Genomic DNA, 22,848 nt, shown 5'->3' with positions numbered 1-22,848 from the left:
CACACCTTAATCGAGGTTTTACCGGAACGAAAGACGCAGAAAAGCCTATTCGTAGCCAGCGTGTACAGCCCGCCTCGCGACCAGTTACCGAACTTGATCACTTCGTACGAGAAATCAGGAAATCCCCGAACGGACACCAACTCGTCGTAGTGGGAGACTTAAACACTTCGCACACGGGATGGGGCTATCATACCACCACAAAGAAGGGTGCTAGAGTGCACGATGCCGCCGAGCAACACAGACTCACCCTCTGGAATGATCCTCTCCAGACCACGAGAATTGGAAACAGCGTCTCCAGGGACACAAACCCCAATCTTACCTTTACTGTGGACGTCCCCTGGGCAGAGTGGAGCCGACTCCAGGAAAGCTTAGGTAGCGCTTGTATCGTGTTTTATAAAGACATGCGCATCATGTTCGACTCGGCATTTCTGCGCATGCCCACTAAACGATCGAATCAACGAACATGCCCTCGAAAGCTATCTTAAACGTGCTCCCTCTCCTACCCACAACGTATAAATAGTTGAGCAAATAAAGCAACAGCGTTCTGTGTTGACTCACACTTGGCTCCATCATATTCTTTGCGTGAACGGCACGAAAGAGCGATCACCATATCCTCCAATTGGATGTAGCACACACCTGTAAACAGACCAAGACCGGTATTGCACAGCTAAACGAATGGAAATCATTTAGGGAAAAGCTAGATTGCGGAGCAAGCATTGACGAGCGGCTCAAAAATGTATTAGACACAACAAAACGTCACACCAAGATAAACCAGCGGTCGACGCGCACCTCCATCTCTGGGAGGTTAAAAGTGGCCTCCTGAAGAGATGGAAGCGACAAAAGCTTAACAGAAAGTTAAAGACACGCATCGCTTTCCTTACCAAGCAGGCTCAAGACTATGCGGACCACCTCGCCAGGCAGAACTGGCACGCTTCCTGTGACAAGCTACAGGGGACTCTGAGCACGAAGAGGACCTGGCACCTCCTAGGCACACTCCAGGCCATTTAACCTACCAAAACGAAACAGAAGCAACATCTCCACAGTCTTATCCACAACCACGCCGGATCAGAAGAACACTTTTGCGAGAACTACAAAATAAACTATGCGGAGACGCGCCCTCTACCGCGTCATCTCGCAGCAAAGAATACTCTGGAAAACCAAATCCAGAACTCGACCGACCCTACACGCAGGCCGAAATCCACGTAGCCCTATCCAAGCTGACTAGGAATACCAGCCCTCGTAAAGACTGGATCATTAACAATCACCTACGCAACCTACCGCAACAAGCCACCGAGATTCTCCTCCGTTACTACAAGTGCTGGGAAAAAGGAGAACTGCCTGCTGTATGCAATCACTCGGAGATCACCATGAACCCCAAGCCCAACAAACCCCTCAGCTTAGAGAACCTACGCCCGATCTCCCTCACCTCGGGCGAGGGAAAGCTTTTCGAACATATGGTGCCTGACCGCGTTACCCAGTACCTGGAAGGCAACGGCCACCTACCAGACGCCATTTTCGGCTTCAGACAGCACCTCTCAACGCAGGACGTACTCTTACAACTAAAAGAAGGTGTTCTAGATCACCTAAACAATCGAAGCAATTACTCCATAGTGGCGGTAGACGTCAAGAGAGCCTTTGATAACGTTAGCCACGACGCGATCCTCAACAATATCAAATGCATCGGCTGCGGCACTAGGACCTACGCATACGTCAGAAACTTTCTGATGGACCGTACGGCAACCGTCGGAAACTGCAACATCCGCAGTGAAAGCTTCCTACTTACAAACAGAGGCACCCCGCAAGCATCGGTCGTTTCACCGCTACTCCTTAACGTAGCTATGATCAAGCTACCCCAACTCCTCGAGACCGTACCCGATCTGCGTCACGCGATGTATGCTGATGACATCACGCTCTGGACCAGAGCTACGAACGTTGGAAGGCAAGAAAGTAGCTTACAAGAACCCGTAGACACCATCGAAAGCTATCTCCGAAACTGCGGCCTCCGCTACGCCCCAGAAAAGTCTAAGCACCTCGTCCTAAAAGCAAGAACGAGAGGCCGGCCACCCAACTACGAAGAGCCCGACCACAGCGTCACCCTCAATGGGACAACAATTCCGAAAGTCGACGTCATGCGAATACTTGGACTCCACATCCACAAAGACGAATCGGGAGCTGCCAGCCTACCAAGACTAGAACGCGCCCTTTCGCAACTCACACAACTAGTCAAAAGAATCTCAAGCCAAAGAAGCGGGCTCAAGGAGCAAGACACGCTAAGAATAATACAAGCACTGCTCACCAGCCGCATCACATACGGTACGCAGTACCTGGCTTTGAACAACGCTGAAATAGAAAAGCTCACCATCATGATAAGAAAGGCAATCAAAGTCACCCTGGGACTCCCCGCCATGGCCTCTACTTCACGTCTCCTTAAGATGGGCGTCCACAACACGTGGCAAGAGTTCGCCGAAGTGCACAAGAACAGCCAGCTGGAATGACTCGATCTCACGCCCACAGGGAGATCAGTACTCCGACACCTGAACTACAGCGAGATGTATGTCGTAGACACGGACAAGAAAGAGCGAATCCCACCGGACGTTCGAGAGTGCATTTGCATTGCACGTGTCCCGCGCAACATGCATCCCATGTACCACAAGAGTAGAAGACAGGCTAGCGCCAACGCCATCAAACGACATTTCAAGCATGACCCCAATGCCCGCTACTCCGACGCGGCCAAGTATCCGCATCGAAACACGTACGCTCTGCGTCGCAGACTCCCGAGGCTGCGAGCTAGCATCCGCAACCATCAAGGCACGCAACTCGGAAACGGCTGAAGAAGCGCCAATCGCTCTCGCCACCACCACATGCACAGACGCAGCGGTTATATTCACCGACTCTCAGGCCGCCTGTAGAACCTTCTTGAGGGACCTCATCTCGGCCGATGCATTCAAGATACAAAAATGATGAAGCACTCCACTCCCGTACACCTGCGTAACGTGGGTACCCGGACACGAGGGATTAGAGGGTAACGAAGCGGCCCACGCCGCTGCCCGCGAGAACGTCAGCCAGGCTCCCCTCTCCCCACGCGCTCTCTGACCCGCGACAGAAGAGGCGGAGTCCGTACCCACCAACAATTCGGCCATATTGCAAAATTATAGACTCGAGCGTCGAGTGTACCCTTCACCGCACCCTAAACTCGGCAGAGAAGAAAGCCTGATCCTTAGACGCCTGCAGAGTAATACGTACACTCACCGAAGGATGATGCATCGCGTTTATCCGACGCTCCACGGCTACCTCTGCCCACTCTGCAACGTACCCGACACTCCGGCAGACTTGCTCCTGGAATGCCCGTGGCAGGAAGGCGGCGAAATGCAACCAGAAACGGACGCAAAAGGAGCACAAGAAGCAAACCACCTATTCGAAATGTGGGAGGCCAGGCCTCGAGGACCTGGAAGACAAAATAACAACTCGTTGCCAGTGCCAAGAAGGCAGTCGAAGCCAGAGGGTTCCTGGACTAAGGAGCCTTCCCACCTTACGGTGATACCCGGCCTCACTCGGGGCACTGTTTCGTATAATAAACGTTTCTTTCTCTCTCTCTCGTTACACTTGGGCCAGCTGTGCTTTTGAAGGAAGGTCTCCCATGACTTAAGCGCGCCAACAACAAACTTTTTAAAGCGGGCATTCACACCGTGCTTCGTGCCTTGCCCGCTCTCCGTTCGTGTCTCGAACACAACGTTTATGCGCGCTCTCTACAGCCAGCACACGCCATCGTCACGAGAGCTGATTTTCTTCTTTTCCTACAGCGCAGATTGTAACCAAACTTTGTAAGGAGGTTCCTTATACGTGTAGGATTCTAAAATAAACAAAATTAGAAAATGCCCTTTTCTGGCGAAAATCGCGATTTTAGCCCCCCTCTACCCTTAATACGATTGTAAAATCTGCAGTATGATGTATGTACTGTATGCCTACGGTTTTACGACACGAATCACGCGGGCTTCATTAATATTATTGCCTAATGAGACTCTACTGTGTCGAAGCATGAAACCAATGGGAGTGCATGCTCTTATGTTGAACAGCAACAACAACAACAACAACAACAACAACAATAATAATAATAATAATAATAATAATAATAATAATAATAATAATAATAATAATAATAATAATAATAATAATAATATGAAATAATAATAATATATTGCATTTCTCGGTTGTTTAAATCGGAGCAAACAACCGAGAAAAGAAGACATTCTTCAACGACGTTTTGTTCGAATGCACCAGGATCGGTATTTCGGCAGAAAACCTTATATCGCACTTCCCATCGTTACACTGGCTCAGAATTCTGGGTTTGAAATCAAGAAGAATAAAAAGCGATCACTTGGTTTCCCATAATACTTTCATTGGCATTATTAGTGCATTCAAATTGTTCAATTGATCTTTTTTGTAGTTCACGAAAGTCACTGGTACCAATGTAAGCAGGTTGTGCAAGACTGACCTCGTAATTCGCATAGAGCAATGCATATATATAGCGAACAATTCGAGATCTCTTAGCAATATTACATGGAACGAAATGGACAGATTTGGGTCGTTTGTAACTGTATTTCAGCAATATCTTGCTTTCTGGTTAATATAATTTGGAAGATATATCAGGCTTTCTTTTGCCCTGTAACTGTATCGGACGACATTCTCTTACTCTCTTTTATATGTGTTATCCAACTTTCCTGGTTATGCCATTATATTTAGGTTACAGGCGGTTTATCGACACAATAAATAAATTGCTTGTGCTCTCGCGCGTACCTCAATCAATTTACCCCTTATAGTTTATGCTATTCGAAATTTTAAGCATGTACACGTAGTCCTTGCGAAAGTTGATGTAGTTATAAAAGGGGAAAAAAAGAGAGAACGTAGTTGCAAGCACTCCTTGAGAAGAAATCTCGTGATGCATTTACAAGAATGCGGAAGCAGTGGTCCCATAAGCACGTAATCGCAGTCTCTGTGTCTGATCCAACTAGACTGCCTGCAAAAGCAGCCAATAAATCGGCGCTATGCGTTGTTAAATTCTCGCACCGGTATATTATGACTATTCAGGAACCACAGCTTTTGGAGAGCAGTGTATAACATAAGGTACGCCATGTACGACACGAATATTTATCACTCCGTACTCATAATGTTCAAGGAAGTTCAAGCTTAAGGTACGTTTGTGGTAAATGTCATTTAGTGACCATGATTTAGGACACATGCAGTGTAACTGCTAACCATCTATAAGTGGGGAAGGGCCGCCAGCGCACATTATCCCTTAGCGTCGCAAAACGTACTTAATTGGAAACAGCAGAGTCATTATGGCTAAGCTTATTTCCTCACGTGAGGCATTGTCTTGATTTGCCCAGGCTGTCCGGGCTAGCCATCACTGCGCATGTTTGTGTGCGAAATACCACGCGTTTCGAATTCTTTCTCAGTTATTTTTTTATTCGTTATCCAGATTTATTAGTCAGTGATCCTAATCTCCCTTCGTCTAGAACTAACGATAAGAAACACCCACCCGCAGAGTCCCTATAGGCGCGAATTGACCGGAAAAAGCGCTCGCGCCACGACGAGCATCCCTCGTGCAAGCGAGTTTCCTTTGAATATGGGTTCAAAATATGGTTCAAATTCAAAAGTCTCAGTCCGGGGTCTCTCATTCTGTCGTCATCTCCGCTCTAAGCGCGCCACTTCTCCGTGACACCTACGGCCAATTCGCCCGCGGTTCCCATCAAGTGAGAGCGCCCATCAGCGGCCTTTTTATTTTCCGAGGGTGCGCAATAGCGCAGGAAAGTAGCGGCGCCGAGGAGAAACCAGAAAACGCCGTTCTCCTGGAACTGTTGACACTCCACTTAGCTGCAAGTGGTAACGAGAAAATAGAGAAACGGGGAAGCCGCGCAACTTAGAGGGGGCGTAAACGGTGGCTCAGGGCCGTCGGTGCTCGAGCGTGCGCCTGCCACGTTCTAGCTTAATGAGCAAACACGAAGCGTGGGCGCCTCGTAACACCGGGCGGCGGCACCTCAGCGCGCCGCTTAAAATTTGAGCCCCGAAATTCCGCGAAGAAGATCCTCCCTTGAGCCGCGGGGCGGACTTGAGGCGCGTGCCACTCGACCCTGGGCGCGCGCGCCGACCGATCGCCACTTGCCAGAGGTAAGGGAGGGCGGAGAGGAGGAGCGAGGGAGAGGAGAACGACTGATGGGCCTCACTGTGTCCAGGGTTATATAGGCTTCCTGACCAAGCTGCCTGCCGCCTCTGAACGTGCCACGTTACTCAACATGGATCCCCGAGTGCTTCTCTGCTTGGTCCTGTTTATAGCAGGTGGGTTGAATCGCAGTAAACGTAAAGTTAACAATAAATGGCTGACGCAGCAAATTTTGTGCCCACCACTTGTACTATGATATCTTGTGGGTCTAAGGAGAATCAGATGGCGTAAGTGTGAGTTTATTCGCATTAAACGGCTACATACATAGGTCATGTATAGAGCATTATGGAGAAAAGCTGCTCGTGCGAACTTGGTGAGTCTTAATTTACACAAAATGCTAACTACAAAAAGCAAACATACAAGCAATTGTAAATAACTCTACAGTGCTAAGCGCACAAAAACAAATTGGTCCCTACCACAGACGAAACGAACGTAGCAATTGCAACTGGTGTCAGCAACGCTGAGATGACCACCAATTACTTAACTTGGGAAATTATCCCTGGATCGATGGATGCCATTTGAAACGCCTGATGACTACTTCAGTCATACCAACTGCTTTTATTTGTCTATTATTGGCCTTTGTACCATGTTTTGCCCTACCGTACAATAAGTTTCTAATGAGGTACTGTACCGGCACCGCAATTAGGTGAGACAGACATTTTTTGTGAAAGTAAAACTGCTACATCCTTCGGTAAAAAAAAGAAAAGAGATATTTAGAAGCAATTTTGCACAGTGTTCGTCAAATTCTGGTTACTCAGATTCATTTCATAGAACCACCACTGTAATAAATTACGGCCTCGATATTGCTCCGAAAGCGTCTTGAAACCCTGCTAAGGTGGTTGTGGTTGCAAGTCGTCACATCGAAGAAGTTTTTCTAACAATGACCAAAGTTTACGCTTGGTCTTATTGCAAATGTCGACGTGTACTGACCTGTTTAAGTTATCTGTAAGATGAAGTCCTAGTTCCTAGTTATATAAGTTCTTTAACTTCAGTGGATTCTGCGCCGCTGATGCTGCAGGGAAACAATAATTATCGCTTTTTACGCGTCATACGCATAAAATTGTTTTTGATGCGTTCATTTCCATTGACCACTCGTCACAGCCGAGACCAACTTTATTTAAATCGTGGCGAAGCTCCTGTTAGTCATTAGACAGTTTTAGTATAGCGTACGCTATTCCATTGCCTACGCTAAAAAATAGCGGGTCGTCACTGCGCATGCGCTGAACGCTAAACGAAATAGCGGGTATAGCGGGCGTACGCAACGCAAACGAGTTAGCGTTAGCGTTTTTGCGGGGTTTGCGGAGTTTGCGGGAAACATGGCGGCGATCCCGGCTGCCCGCTTCGAATTGAATTTGGCGTTGCTTTTGTAAAATGCACTTCGTTCGTAGCAAATGACTGTGTAAACGGCTTTCGCTTAGTCTCAGGCCGCTTCGATGACAGAGTATTATGGATAACTTCGTGGTATTTTCGAGATCGCTTATCGTTTCGAACGAGATAAAGCCTAACGAAAGAAACGTTCGAGATGTCAGCGCCACCTATCGCTACAGGCGCGAAATAGCCGCAACGACGGAATATGGCCTCAGAGATCCGAAGATATCGTCGGCCAACTAAACTTGTAGAAAACGTGCGCTGCTTAGCGTACGCTATATTATAGCGTATAGCGTACGCTATAGTTGCGTACGCTAAACTAAAACTGTCTATTAGGGAAGCATATTTGAGCATACATAGTGGTGCCAACTGCGCAATGTTGCATTGATACTTGTGGTGAAGAACCTGCTCCCATATAGCTAATATAAATGAAAAAAATGAAAAGCTTAAAAAGGATCTCACGGTACAACCGATCGAAGTGATTTCTTTTCACTGCAAAGAGAATTTATGGAATAGAATTGTTCCCTTCCTGATAAATGTGCCTCTATCCAGTTTCATAGCTGAATATTACGTAGAAAACGAGATAACTTTATAAGAAACTTTCTGTGGGATATTCTAAAGAATGCTTTCCGGAAATCAATAAAAATATATATCTGACCCTTTCCATCAATACATTCACTGATTTCCTGTGCATCCCCAGTAAGAATCGCTAGTGTCGAGTAAACTCGTCGAAATCCGTGCTGATTTTTACCCAAAATGCCGTTTTCTTTCAAATTTCATTAGGTGGGTAGTTAAAATGTGCTCCAGCGTTTCGCAGCGTGCACTTGTCAACGATATTGGCCAGCGACGTAATTTTCTGAACCTTGTTGGTGAATTGGTATTATCTTAGCCCGCCTCCAGTCTTTCGGAACGTCATCGGATTTAAGAGATTTGGTAAAGATATCCACAAGGAAAAATTTGCACCGCTCAGCGTATCACTTTAAAAAAAGCATTAGAAATTTTATCAGCTGGGGCCTGGATATTTTGTCTCATCTAGTTTACAGACTAAGAATGCCGTCTTGTCTTATAGTTATCTCAGATAGGCATTGCTAGCCAGAAAGCCGTGTTGATGGTGTAGAGCCATTGTCCCAAGTGAAAACTGATCAAATAATTATTGAAAAGGCAAGCTGTTTCTGAGCTATTCGCGATCATTGCATTAAAATGCAATGATCTCGAAATTCCGGAAAAGAATTCCAGGTTTGAACCCTCAAATGTACCTATAAAATTTTCCAAAGACGTTTCAATGAAATTGGTTAGTGTTTGATTTACATAGCAGTGTTTCGCGTGAATAATTTGGATTTTGAGCTCCAGTAAAACTTAACACAATGGCTTGCTGTTTGTCTTTTTAGCCCTTTTCGGTTTCACAAGATGCTCTTTTGTGAATTATTTTTGGTGTAATCTATGCGTTTTTACTGTTACCTTCTTGGGGTGCTTTGAAACAAATAGTTCAATGAATTTCTGTACCATACTTTTAAACAAATCTGGTGTAATACTTCAAGAAATATAATTTGTGAAATCATCATAACTTTGATGTAAATGATTCAACGCTGCAATATTCTCTGCTTTAACTAAGCCAAGGACTAACAGAATTTTAATCTTTTTTGCTCGATTATATGTGGTCGGCACACGCAAGATCACCATTTTCTGGTCTGAAATCGCTTCTAAGACATCACACCAATATTCAGATGGTGCGACGAACCTGCTCAAAAAGACCAAATTTAGTAGTGATCCTCCCAATGCGTGGGTTCATGTGGGTGCAGTCACAATTGTTGTAAAGCCAAGAGAGAAAGACGTATCCAGAACACGAGAGGTCACTAGCTCATTTTGACCTTTCTGATAATTTACCCAGACAATATGCGGGAAATTATATGGCTGTCCGTTATGATCTTATATTTGCTGTAAATAAACTTGCCCAATGCGAAATTGTTCAAAAGTACCACGTATTCTTCAGTGGTGCGCTCAAAGATGCCTCACTATTCCTTGCCCTCCACCAGGCAGTGGTTGCGCATTTCAGTAGGTAAAGTCTTAAGAATGAATATTATCAAAAATAGAAAATACCTAAACCATGTTGCACGCATAGCTGAATACACCCATAACAAAGGGTTATAACGCAAACTTTTAAGGAAACTTAAGTTTAACGCTAAAATAAAGTTCCGAGCATTTATATATCAGTTTCCATATAGTCAGGCGAGCACGCAGGTGCATGAAAAGTATTAGAGGAGCCATATGATGCTATTGCATTAGAGACATCGAATTACCGGCGCAAGTAGTTTGCAAATGCGGAATGGAACAAACGTGCTATGGGATAGCGCAAGCATAGCCGAACGAGTTCATGGAGGAAATATTCTTATGATGTTGTTAGAATAAGATTCTTTGTCAATAAACGCGAGGTGAGGCGCATCACCTACGTTCTATGTTGGTTCGTAGCGTTCACGTGCGCCATTCTTCTGGCAGTAGAGTACGACAGGTGCTTATATTTAGTTCAGCTGTTTCGAGGAGACGACTACGCGCTCATATTCAAGCGAAGCTTCTATAGCCTCACTGGTGTCGGCGTTCTCGGGCTGCGGATTCGAACCACCGACCGCCTGGTTGCAAGACCACGACGCTAACCGACTCAGCCACTGTTCGTCGATCATTCGCGCCGTTTAAAGCGGGGTTTTATATGCATGAAGAAGTAGACGCCGCGCAAGGCTAGCCAGTCACAGGCGTCCTCTCCCTCCACAGGAGGAGGGAAAGGTTGTGATCACGTATTCACTCACCTCGCGCCCACCGTTTCTCATCAGTTCAAGCCCGCCAGTCAGATGGGGAGGCTGCATGTGGTTCGTTCTGCCGAAGAGCAGGCTGCGTTAAAGCAATGGTAGCGGGAGCGGCACGCGCTTCGCGCGTTCGGCCGAAGAACAGGCGGCGTTTTATGAACGCCACCGGGAACTTGCTCGAAAAAGGGCTCGTCGTCGACGTGCCAACCTCGCCGTGAGAGAGCGTGGAGCCGAGACGTTACGAAAAACGAAGAGCCGCGGATCCCGATATTTAATTGCACCCTTCTTCACAGTAGAGGAAGGGCGGTCTTTTTCTTTCTTTAAATCGAACAGGCTCTGCTTCGTTTTCTTGGCGGGAAGTATCTCAACAAAGGTGTGTTCTATATGATTGTTAATTTGATGCTGTTGTGCGACTAGTAGTCTTTGTGTTAGGATTGCCGTGCGGATCCTGCCTTCCGCTATGTTAGTTTCGTGTCCCCTGATTTTAATTTTGTGTGTGTGGGTTTCTTGCGAGACTATGACGTCCGGATTCTCTTGTGTAGCCAGTCGTAACAGGTTCTGTCGTTTGGTTCGGATGGATCTACAATTTCGTCGCTATATCTTGATACTTGTTTGCTTTTGTTCTATGTTATCCTTGGGTGTGCTATCCATCTTCGTCTTCCATGGTTTCATAGTCTTTTCATATTCAACGTATGCAGCCCCCAAAGGGAATTTCTCGCCAGCTTTGCTGCCTTCCCGAGAAAAGTGAAGTATGCGAGAGGGCACAAGCTCATGGTTTTGGGCAACTTTAAAGCGTACCACATGGCTTGGGGACCTCAGGGGACCAACTGCAATGCATGCCCACTGACCTGGAGAGGCAAAGCAGAAGAGTGGGTCTAAAAATTAATCTGCAGAAAACTAAAGTATTGTTTAACAGTCTCGGAAGAGAACAGCAGTTTACAATAGGCAGCGAGGCACTGGAAGTCGTAAGGGAATACATCTACTTAGGGCAGGTAGTGACTGCGGATCCGGATCATGAGACAGAAATAATCAGAAGAATAAGAATGGGCTGAGGTGCGTTTGGCAGGCATTCTCAGATCATGAACAGCAGGTTGCCATTATCCCTCAAGAGAAAAGTGTATAATAGCTGTGTCTTACTAGTACTCACCTACGGGGCAGAAACCTGGGGGCTTACGAAAAGGGTTCTACTCAAATTGAGGACGACGCAACGAGCTATGGAAAGAAGAATGATAGGTGTAACGTTAAGGGATAAGAAAAGAGCAGATTGGGCGAGGGAACAAACGCGAGTTAATGACATCTTAGTTGAAATCAAGAAAAAGAAATCGGCAGGACATGTAATGAGGAGGGAAGATAACCGATGGTCATTAAGGGTTACGGACTGGATTCCAAGGGAAGGGAAGCGTAGCAGGGGACGGCAGAAAGTTAGGTGGGCGGATGAGATTAAGAAATTCGCAGGGACGGCATGGCCACAATTAGTACATGACCGGGGTTGTTGGAGAAATATGGGAGAGGCTTTTGCCCTGCAGTGGGCGTAACCAGGCTGATGAAGATGATGATGACACGGCTTGGGGCTATCACAAGACGGACAAGAAGGGAACGAATGTCCACGACACTGCACAGCATCATCAGCTAACATTATGGAATGGCCCGCAAACCCGTACAAGAATTGAAAACAGTGTATCAAGAGGCACCTACCCGGATCTAACCTTCAAAGCGGGGATACCCAAGGTGCAGCGAACGAGACTCGAAGAAACACTGGGAAGCGACCACCCCATGGTACTGACGGAAGTCGTTTACAGAATGGCACGCCTAAAAATTGGCAAGGCAAAAATCAGGGACTGGACCGCTTTCCGAAAAGAAGGCGCAGCAACAACTGCCGAAGGCCTCTAAGAATGAACCGAATTCATCATAGAAAAGGTAGAGAAGTGCACTAAGGAAATTCAATTAACCACGAAAATTCCTGCAGTGGACCCCGACCTACTCCACCTATGGGAAGCTAGTAGAAGCCTTACCCATAGATGAAAAAAAGAGAAACGGAACAGCGTCTTGAAAAAAAAAAACGCGTTGCGCAGCCGACCAAGCATGCCGAATAATACACCTACCAAATAGAAAGGCAAAAATTGGAGGACGCTTAAGCTTCGCCTTCAAGAGTGGAACGCGACAGCGTTCCCGTCGACCCGCCAAGGGGTATAAGACAATGCGCTACGGCACAGCGATCACTTACGAGGCGCCCCGCATCGGACTTAGCGCCCACCTATCGCGCTGTGAGCGTCGAGCAACGCAGCGTTCGGCGCGGCAACGAAACGTGCGCCTGAGCGAACGGAACGAACCAAGGAACTCGGTGTCTCGAAGGGGAAACGATCTACGCCAGCCAAACGTCGTGATCGGCACGGGCAGAGAGATAGATAGATAGTAATCCAAAGAAAGGAACGGCGCTTGATTCTGCAACCGGGAGCACGGCGAATCGTCGTCAGGGGCGAGGGAGTCGGGACCGCAGCGCGCCTGGCAGTGGTCCCAATGCGCGCGCGGCGCGCCTCCTGTAGGGGCAGCGCCGTACATTGAGAGGAGGGGGTCTTCTGTGTTTGCCGCAAGATGGCTCTGCGTGTGCGGAAAGCGCAGAAGCAATGCAGCGGAAACGCACTTCGCAACTCGTGTAATTGCGACTTCTGTACGTTACATGTTCATAATTACCGATATACACCGCAGTATAACTTTCCACGGCTCGTTTCGAAGGCAACACCGCATTCACTAGAGGCGCGTTTGTACCGCTTGGAAGCATCGAACTCGTGGCTGAGTGGTAGCGTCTCTGTCTCACACTCCGGAGACCCTGGTTCGATTCCCGCCCAGCCCACCTTGGAAGTTGCTTTTTATTTATGAAGTGCCTGCCGTGATTTGTCGCTCACGGTCAACGCAGCGGACACCGACGCCGACGACACCGGCTTTTCTGCGACACGAGCTCCTTAACGCTATCGCGTTAGAACTGTAACCAGATATGTGACAGACTTCAATGAAGTCTAAGCAACCGCAAGACATGGAACATCCTCAAGTCGCTCTTAAGCACTACGGAATCAAAAATCAAGTGAGGAAAGAGCCTGACGAAGCTCCTCCATAATTACGGAGGCTCATAAGACGAAATCTTGGAAGAAGTAAGGAAGAAGCTGACAGGAGGCACACAAGGCACATCAGCTTCTGGAATGCACCTAAATTGTACAGGCGACGTAAATGAAGAACTCGATCGCCCGTTGACACAGGCAGAAATGAAAGCGGCACTGGGAAAGCTCATCTGAAACACATAACCAAGTAGACACTATATAAACAACAAAATACTTCGCAACCTAAGCAAGAACGCTGCAGAACGCCTCCTAAAGGCAATCAACGAAAGCTGGGCAAATGGAACAATTCCAGCAATCTGGAAGCACGCGGAAGTTTTCATGGTCCCGAAGCCAAACAAGCCACTAGGCACAGGAAACATGCGACCCATACCCCTAACATCATGCGCAAGCAAGCTGTACAAGCATATGGTCCTTAATAGCCTAACTCCATATATCCAAGGAAACCGGTACATGCCCGACACCATGTATAAGTTTCTCCCCCACTTATCAACTCATCTTAGTGCAACTAAAGAAGGACGTCACTGATCATCTAGCTAAGGTCAGCAAGAGCGCAATTGTGCCCATGGACGCGAAAGGAGCCTTTGACAATGACTCTCAAGAGCAGTGCTCAAGAATCTCCAGGACATTCACTGCGGCGAAAGAATATACCGCTACACACAAAACTTCATCACCAGCAGAACAGTGACAGTTGCCCTGGGCTGCCTGAAATCGGCCAACTTTGAAATGGCGAAAAAAAGAACACCGCAAGGCTCTGTCATCTCTCCTTTCCTTTTTAATATAGCCATGCTCAAACTACCGAATATATTGAAAGGAATACAGGGTATAAGACATGCCCTCTATGCAGACGATATTAGCATCTGGACGACAGGCGGATCCCCAGGAAGTCAACAGGATACACTTCAAAAAGTGGTGGATCGTACAGAAACCTACTTCAAGGTTTGCGGGCTGGCCTGCACGTCAGAAAAATCGGAGCTCTTCATACAAAAAGCGAGAACCAGAGAAAGATCACCAAAAAGTGAAATCCCAGAACCAGAACTGTGCGTGAATGGAATGCAAATCCCTAAAGCAGGGTCGCTCAGAATCCTCAGTCTTCATATACACAAGGACAGATCGGGCGCCGCCACCCTACCCAAACTGCAAGAAACCTTCACGCAAGTAGCGCACCTGGTACGACGGGTAGCAAACATAAGACATGGTTTGATGATGATGAAGCAACATTCACTGGGCCCGAAATAAATCGGTGGTGCACGCAGGCACCAGACGGGGTGGTTCCCTAGTTACGGGACCCATATGTTTCCAGCAGCTCCTGGCCCCTGTCCGTCAGTGCGAGCTGAATCGGTAGGGCAGGGCTGGATAACAAGGTCTCCCATCGCTCAAGGGGTTGGGGATTGGGGGTGTTGGTGGGAAGGGGAGGAGGGGGGTCTTGAGTGCTGTGCACTCTGCCAAGACGTGCGGCAGGGTGCCCTTTTCTCTTCTGCAAAAAGGACAGAGCATATCGTATTCCGCAGGGTACATGCGGTTCATCAGTACGGGATGCGCAAGCGATCCCGCCTGCGCTCGACGCAGGATCGTCTGTTGTTGCCTGGTGAGTTTGGGGTGCGGTTCTGGCAGTTTGCACCTTTCCTCTCGGTACATCCGGGTAATGTCCCGAAAGCTGGTAACCGGGTGCGGTAGCTCTTCCGGCTCGTGCTCGGCCCGGATTGACATTTCTCGGGCATGGTACTCGGCGATGGTGTTGCCTGCTACCTGCGAGTGAGGCGGGACCCACATGAGCTCTATGGCTCTTCCCGGAGGCTTGTGCTTGGCTAGAATGGCTCGGGTCGCGGAGGAGATTACCCCCCTGCGGAAGCTTCTGTAGGCTGTCTTTGAGTCGGTGACTACGGTGTCCACGCTCGGCTGTGCGAGTGCGAGGGCCACGGCCGCTTCTTCGGCAACTGTGGGGTCTGTTGTCTTCAGCGACGCGCTGACGATCAGCCTCTCTTTTGAAGTAACCACCATGGCTGCACGTTCACTGTGTTTTCGGAGCGAGGCGTCTGCGTAGAGGACCCTGGGGTTCTCTTCCAGCTTACGGGCTAGGGCTTTGGCTCGCGCGGTGCGCCTGTCGTCATCCTTGCCCGGCGTCATGTTCCGGGGAAGGGGTTTTGTCTGAATTATCGTTTTCCAGTCTTCCGGAAGGGCCGTCTTGATGGGTACTGGCTCTATCTGCCATCCTATCTTGTGTAGGACGGCTCGTCCGTGTTCCGTGTGACTGAGCCGGATTCTCTGATTAGAGAGGTGGGCTTCGATGAGCTCCTCCACTGTGTTGTGGGCGCCCATACCTAGCAGTTTTTGCATGGACATGCACTGTGCATGGGCATGCACAGTGCTTGTTTCGTTGCCTTACGAAGCATCGTGTTTAGGGTGTCCCTATTCGCCTTCGTCAGCTGGAGATACGGGGCGGAGTAGGTAACCCGCGACACGACGAACGCGCGTACCAGGCGCATGGCATCGTCCTCTTTAAGGCCTCGGTTTCTGTTTGATACCCTCCGAATCATACAAAGTATCTGTTCGGTTGTAGTCTTGATCTTTGTGATGGCGGCCTGTGCCTTTCCGTCGCTCTGAAGTAGTAGGCCGAGAATCCCAATCTGCTGTGTTGGCTTGATGGTCGTTCCGGCGATCGTGATAATCACGTTCGGCGGCAGCTCCTTCTTGGTTCTTCCCGGTTGGATCGTGAGCGGCTCTGATTTCTGGGGAGCGCAGCTCAGTCCGCACGATTTTGCGTACTCGTGCACGGTCGTTGCCGCCCGCTGCAAGACTTCCTCCATCCAGGCATCGGATCCGGCTCGGGCCGTCCACACCGTAATATCGTCGGCGTAGAACGCGTGGTCCACGCCTTCGATTTGCTTGAGTAGATCGGGCAGGGGCAGCAGGGCCAGATTGAAGAGCAGGGGCGACAAGAGCGATCCCTGAGGGGTGCCCCTATCGCTGAGCTCGACAGGGTCCGACTTCTCCTCCCCTATCCTGATGGTCGCCGTTCGGTTTGACAGAAAATATTTTATGTAGCCGAATGTCTTTCTGCCACACCTGGTTTTGTTTAGATTCTGCAACACACTCGCGTGGGACACGTTGTCAAACGCTCCCTTCAGGTCGAGGGCGAGTATCCCGCGCGGCGCGTGCCTCGTTGCCGGCTTGACGACCAGTTCGTGGAGTTGGATCATCACGTCTTGGGTGCTGAGATGTCGCCTGAAGCCATACATCGTTTCTGGCATCTGATCCGTTTCTTCGAGGTGCTTCTGCAGCCGGCGAAGGACCATGCGCTCCATCACCTTCCCCACGCAGGATGTGAGGGAGATGGGCCGCATGTTGTGTATCGTGAGGGCTTTGCCGGGCTTTGGAATGAAGCGGACCTCGGCGTCCTTCCATTCCTTCGGCAACTGCGAGCTCTCCCAGGCTTCGTTAATGTGCTCTAGGAGGCCGCGGGCCGCTGTACCACTCATGTTACCGAGTAATTTGTAAGTTATGGCGTCCCTGCCGGGTGCACTTCTCTTGTTACTATCATCTATCGCTGTCCACAGCTCCGTCATGGTAAACGGCTGGTCCAGTTCTTCGTTGTCGGGTCCTTCGTACCTCTCGGGCACCGGGTACTGGCCCTTCTCTGTCTTTAAGTACTTGGCCTTCAGGTCTTCCAGGAGCCTGCGGCCGTCTGCCTTGTACGTGTTCAATACTTCGGTGAGGTTGCGATTGGTCGCAATTTTGTTACTCAGCGGGTCGATCAGATGCCTCAAGAGACACCACGTCTTCCACGTCGAGAGCTTGCCCTGTAGGCCGTCGCAGGTCTTCAGCCAATTTTCCTTACATAGTTTTGCCGCGTACTCGGCGATCTGTTTGTTCAAGACTGCTATGCGCTTGGCCAGCTTTCTGTTGTGTCTCTGACGTTTCCACCGCCGCGTCAACGAGTGTCGGGCCGCCCACATGTGGGTCAGTCTGGCGTCCACGTACGGTGTCTGCGACGTCGTTGCGATTTCTTGGGTAAATTTATCTAGAGCCTTCTTCTGGTCCCTCGCCCAATCGGTGTAGGTTCATTGTCTTTCAGCCTGTCCCGTTTCTTCCTCGGATGCCTCTTCTTCTTCTTGGGTAAACTTTCTCATCTTGTCCCAATCCGTAATCCGCGCCATCCCCAGTACAGCGCGATATCGGGAGCCTCGAATCATGATACCGATCACGCTGTGGTCCGACCCCAGGTCCACTTCTTCGCTTCTCCAGGAGACGTCTAGCGTGCCCGATAGCCACGACAGGTCTGGTGTGGTGTCCCTAGCGGCAATGTTGCCTCTTCTGGTGGATACGTCCGGCTCGTTCAGGAGGGCCATCTCGTGATCCTCCATTGCTTTCGCCAATGCTTTTCCTCTCTTGGACTGAAACTTATAGCCCCACGTTGTGTGAGGGGCGTTAAAGTCGCCGAGGATCAGGAGCGGCCTGGTCCCCGCTAACCCTTTCGCCTGGCTCACGATGCGGTCTAATTCGTACTGCCGTTGTGACGGCCGGCAGCACGCGCTCATTACAAATAAATTGCCCGAGCTGCCAATTTCTCTAGCATGAATTTCGACCAGCGTGTGCTCGCACCCACCCTGCGCCGTGACATGTTTAGTTGCCGCCACGTTGCTGCGGACGAGCACCGCCGTTCCGTACTCCGTGGGGTCCGTGTAAGTGACGTACCCCGGGAGTCTTGGTTTCCCGTTTGTTTCTTGTAGAGCAATTACATCGGGCTTGCTTTCTTGCCCGTCCATGTGTAATAATAGTTCCGCTTCTTTGTTGCGAATCCCTCGGCAGTACCATTGGTAAATCAGTGTGGTATACCCCCCGGTTTTCTTCTTGTGCTTCTTACTTGGCTTCTGCATCATCCTTTCCGGACGTCTCGAGTCGATTCCGCCTTTTCGCTATCGCGCCTTTGATTTTTTCGGACCGCTCCTTTTTCAGCGACGCGAAGCGGTTCCTCACCGAAGTTGAGGCTACTTTTGGCACTAGGCGCTTGTGCTTCACCGATCGCGCGTGAGACTGACTGTCGACAGCCTCGAGTCGGGCGTCCGTTTTGCCTAGCCTTTCATTAATTTGGGAAATTGCGGCCAAAATGGCCGTCAGCTCTCCTTCTCGCGGGATCTGTGTCGTTTCCGTGGTCGCGGTCTCTGCGGTCGCCGCTTCCTCTCCGCTCGCGAGGCTCATTTCGGCGTCCATCGCCTCTTGACTACTTGATGCACTGTGCGTAACCCCAGCCTCTCCCGCCGCCCGCCCTCATCATCGGCAGAATCACCTACGACACCCCTTACTTAGACCTCAAGAATGCGGAAATCCCAAAGTTAACACCCTCGTTAGGAAGGCTATCAAGATTGCCATAGGAGCCTCCGAACGCGCTTCCACAGAACGAATACTCTGCTTAGGTATCCACAGCAGCTGGGAGGAGTTAGTCGAGGCACACAAAGTCAACCAACTTGAACGTCTCGTGCTCGCTGAAACAGGCAGGAACTCACAGAGTGTTAGGATATACTGAAGGTATGCAATCGCGCGACGACAAAAGGATTATCTCAGAGACAATTCGAGAGTACATCTCTGTAGCCCTCATTGCAAGAAAGATTCCAACCCACCATGAAGGGAGAAGAAAAGCCAGAATAGAGACTCTCCGAAAAACCTGCGGCCAAAATCTGGACACACGTTATACCAATGCAGCGAAATATTTGGAAACTCCAGCGCATGCTATCCCTTTGTTGACAGCAAGGACAAAGAGAGAAGGCAGCTAGCATCTTAACAAGAGAAATAGATACGACAGAAGAAACAGCAATAGCCCTGGTCATCTCAACCTTCCGGGATGGAAGAATAAAACTCACTGATTCACAAGCGGCTTGCCGAAATTTTCAGAAAAGGAGAATCTCCAGGCAAACCCTACAAATCCTCACAACCACGGCAAAGAAGCACCTACCAGATCTATACATCGTTTGGACTCCGGGCCACGAGTATCTGCTGGGAAATGCAAGGAAAGCACGGGGAAGGCTGGAGATGGAAATTCAAGAAGATCGTCTTGCTGGGGAATGATACAGTCGACACCTCTGCCCGACATCACGTTCACCGACCTTTCTCACAGGACGAGATAAGGAGGAAGGATGAAGTTCGGAAAAATACACCGATATATTGCAACAGTACAGGCTAGACAGGAAAACTTACCTGCCATCTCACTCCAGCCTAACTTGGGAAGAAGCAGTAACACTTAGGAAATCGCAAAGCAATACCTATAGATAGGCCACGGTATCTTATTGCACGGAATTTCACCATCTGAGCACTCATACATGTGCAAGTATTGTGATGTCCCTGACACACTACAACATATGGTACGGTGATGTGTACGAAGACATGGCAGAATAGACATCCATATTCTGAGGAGCAGTGGCAGGCCAAGCTAACCAACCCGGACCTGAAGAAACAGCACAGCCTGATCAAACGGGCGCTGAAGATGGCCATTGTCCACGGTTACCTGGAATAAGGAGGCCGCCCACCTAGGGCACACACTGTACTTGCTCAGAATAAAAGTTTATTCTCTCTCTCTCTTTAAATCAAATTTCCAACAGCACAGCAGCATGAAGACAGTGCATGGCAGTGCCGAATGATCCAACAAAAACATTCTTGAATGTCAGCAATATTGAACATGACCTAGTGTGAGAATTTTAATGTTGCCACGGTTCTCGCTGAAGCAGCATAATTGTCTACAAGGATAGGCTAGAGGGGTGAACCTCAGATGCTTTGCTTCAGTATAGATAAACGGGAGCGCAGTAGAATGAATGCGGTGGAGAACACTGTTTTGACTGTATGCCTGTGTATTCCCGAGATATAAACTAAATTATGGAATTTAACCTCCCGAAACTGCACAGTTGGTAATGAGAGATGCCGTAGTGTCGGACCCCGGATTAATTTTGTCCGTCCAGATGATTCCTTAACGTTCATCAAAACACGGTACACGAGTTTCGTTGCATTGCTCCACCATCGGAATGCGGCAGCCACTGCCGGAAGTCGAGCCCAAGACCTCGTGCTCACCAGAGCGACGCCATAGCCACTGGGCCACTAGGGTGGTTTATTCTCAAAGCTGGCCGCCTTGCTAAACTGAATATGGTTTTTTTTTTTTGCATTGCAGGTTCCCTAGCTGCTGAAGCGGAGAAGGCGCATTCCAGATCACGTAAGCCTGAGATGCGCAATTATTGTTTGTTTTTTTATTTCTTTTTCGTGGAGCGAGCAATGGCTCTATGTAGCTTATGCGTTCCTTACTAAATGTACAGTAGAAACATGGAGTGCCGCCGCGCCTGCTTGGAATAATTTTCTCAGGCGGTTGTTCCGAAACCATTAACCTCCCTCTCCACAGCAGAGACTGAGCATTGCTTCCCCGCATCAGCAGCGGCAGTGCACGGCGCTACAAGCACACTTCTCTCAAACGGCCCACGAGTGTTACTGCCACACAAAAAAAGTTAAGGGAGTCACATGCCCCGAAAACATAAGAATGCTGGCACGTCTTGCGTAGGGTGCCACCATAACGCATGCAGCAATATCTTCAGGAGCATCCAAGTTCTGAAACCTGCTTTGTCAAAGAAAGGCAATAAGAAAACGCTTATCTGTTTCCAGCTGTAATGCACGGGACTAAACAGGCACACAAGTCAGGCATAAAATCAACGCGAGGCACGGAGCCCTTTATCGCTGCATGTCGGAGAAGTGGGCACGTCCGGCGAGGCCGGGACCCCAACGAGCCGATGTAACTAACCATCGGCCGGCGGCGGAGAAAAGGGCCGCCGCCGGCAGAGAAGAACACGTACGCACTTTCCGACGTCTGGATGCGGCCTCCCCAGGCCTCGTCCTAACACGCGCACACCAAGAGCGCACGCAAGCAAGGCCAGAATCCCGACAGAAAGTCGGGCAATGGGGAAAGCCCGTTTACTTTCCCGTGGGAGGGATGACAGCCGAGTGACAGTGCTCTATCACTCGCTGCCATCCCGTCTAGGCAGGAATGCGAAGGATATGGAGGTCCCGGAACCACAACGCAACGGAACGGCGTCGCACAGCTATCGCGAGCACCCCAAACCCCACAGCTTTTAACACACCGTGAGGCTCATCACTTTGCATTTGAAATCTGCCTGCAGGTAGAAGCAACTTCTTTTCCTCCGTTAGCAACCCTTTGCTTGAGACTGTCACAGTACAACTGCAGGCGATCGTTGACTTAACAAGCAAGCAAATAAGTATTAATTCCGGCGAAAAAAGAAATAAGCATTCGGGCTAGCTTGGAGAACAGTTACATCGGGAAAGCGCCGCACAGCACGCGTCCTCCAAGCATTTTGAGAAACGAATGAAAACATTTGAAAGCATTTGAAGAAAGCAAAGGCGTTTACGTCAAGTCCTGCTAAGATAATTTATAAGTATACGTGTGAGCTGATCAATATATCCGCCGAAACACGGTGCGCCAATTCGGGATGAAAGGGCCTCTTCAGGGGGTTTAGCTGAAAACCTAATCCGTGGTCTTGTTACGTTGCCTGAGGTGGTCTGCCCAGCAAGAAATGGCAGTGACGACCTCCACTTGAACCTTCACATTCATAGGTGATTAACTCTACATTGCCTTCGCTTGTTGTATATACAAAAAAATAGCTATACAATTTTCTCTCTTTTTCGTAATGCCCCCAGACGTGCTTAACAAATTGCGGCCCAGCAATGCAGGGATGGAAGTTTTTTTGCCTAGAGGTACGCATGTTTACATTTTTTTCTGTACCCGAAATGCGTAGAAGTGTGAACGCAAGATGTTGAACAACAAGGGTCTATGTACCTACCGAAAAGTACTTCCGGTAGCCATGCCGTATATTCAGAAAGTGTAACCAATTCATTGAGTATAATGTAAGCACAGTCACCTGTGAACCACCACTGTCTCTCTCCCGTACTCTCCGACTTTCCCTTACCCCACTGAGGAGTAGCAGGCTAGAAACACGCTCTCCAGGCCAACCTCACCTCCTTTATCTTCGTTGAAATCATCTCCTCCTCCCATTCTCTGAAGCATCCGATCATTTTCTTGTTGTTGTTTTTTTTCAGCTCTGTGCAAGTTATTGATAGCTCGCACCCATTTTATGAAGCTAGAAATACAGACCCTGCAGTACAAAAAAAGAAGCAGAATGTAATTAATGGTGCTTTGGCGGTGTCATTATTGAACTTGCGCTGAGCAGTGGTAAGGTTAGATTGCGGCAGCACGTGCGCACGGCTTTAAAAATCGCACTGGCCAACCTGTGCTAAGCGAAGTCCTCGATTACAGGAAAATAAGAAAAAATTACCGAGGCATCAGCTAGCCGAGACAACGCTTATGCGAAAAACT

At 49.0% G+C, this 22,848-nt stretch overlaps 2 protein-coding genes across 3 annotated transcripts in view; both read left to right on the top strand.

Moving 5' to 3' along the window:
- Positions 1 to 1,838: 1,838 nt before the first annotated feature.
- Positions 1,839 to 2,495, top strand: LOC135911966 (uncharacterized). Its single transcript, XM_065444348.1, has one exon. It carries the CDS (start codon positions 1,839 to 1,841, stop codon positions 2,493 to 2,495), a length of 657 nt encoding a protein of 218 aa, XP_065300420.1.
- A 3,411-nt stretch (positions 2,496 to 5,906) lies between these two features.
- The window catches only part of LOC135913046 (longicornsin-like), a 65,740-nt gene continuing 48,798 nt past the window's right edge, over positions 5,907 to 22,848 (top strand). The window contains exons 1-3 of one of the 2 annotated variants that reach the window (XM_065445689.1): positions 5,907 to 6,165; positions 6,231 to 6,333; positions 20,644 to 20,685. In XM_065445689.1, the coding sequence (XP_065301761.1) occupies positions 6,291 to 6,333; positions 20,644 to 20,685 (85 nt within the window). In that variant the 5' untranslated portion in view covers positions 5,907 to 6,165; positions 6,231 to 6,290. The remainder of the gene's footprint in view (positions 6,166 to 6,230; positions 6,334 to 20,643; positions 20,686 to 22,848) is intronic. The other variant, XM_065445699.2, reaches the window with a different exon arrangement.

The sequence above is a fragment of the Dermacentor albipictus genome, chromosome 1 (assembly GCF_038994185.2).
Source record: "Dermacentor albipictus isolate Rhodes 1998 colony chromosome 1, USDA_Dalb.pri_finalv2, whole genome shotgun sequence".
NCBI lineage: Eukaryota > Metazoa > Arthropoda > Arachnida > Ixodida > Ixodidae > Dermacentor > Dermacentor albipictus.
This window is presented reverse-complemented; position numbering and strand designations above follow the sequence as displayed.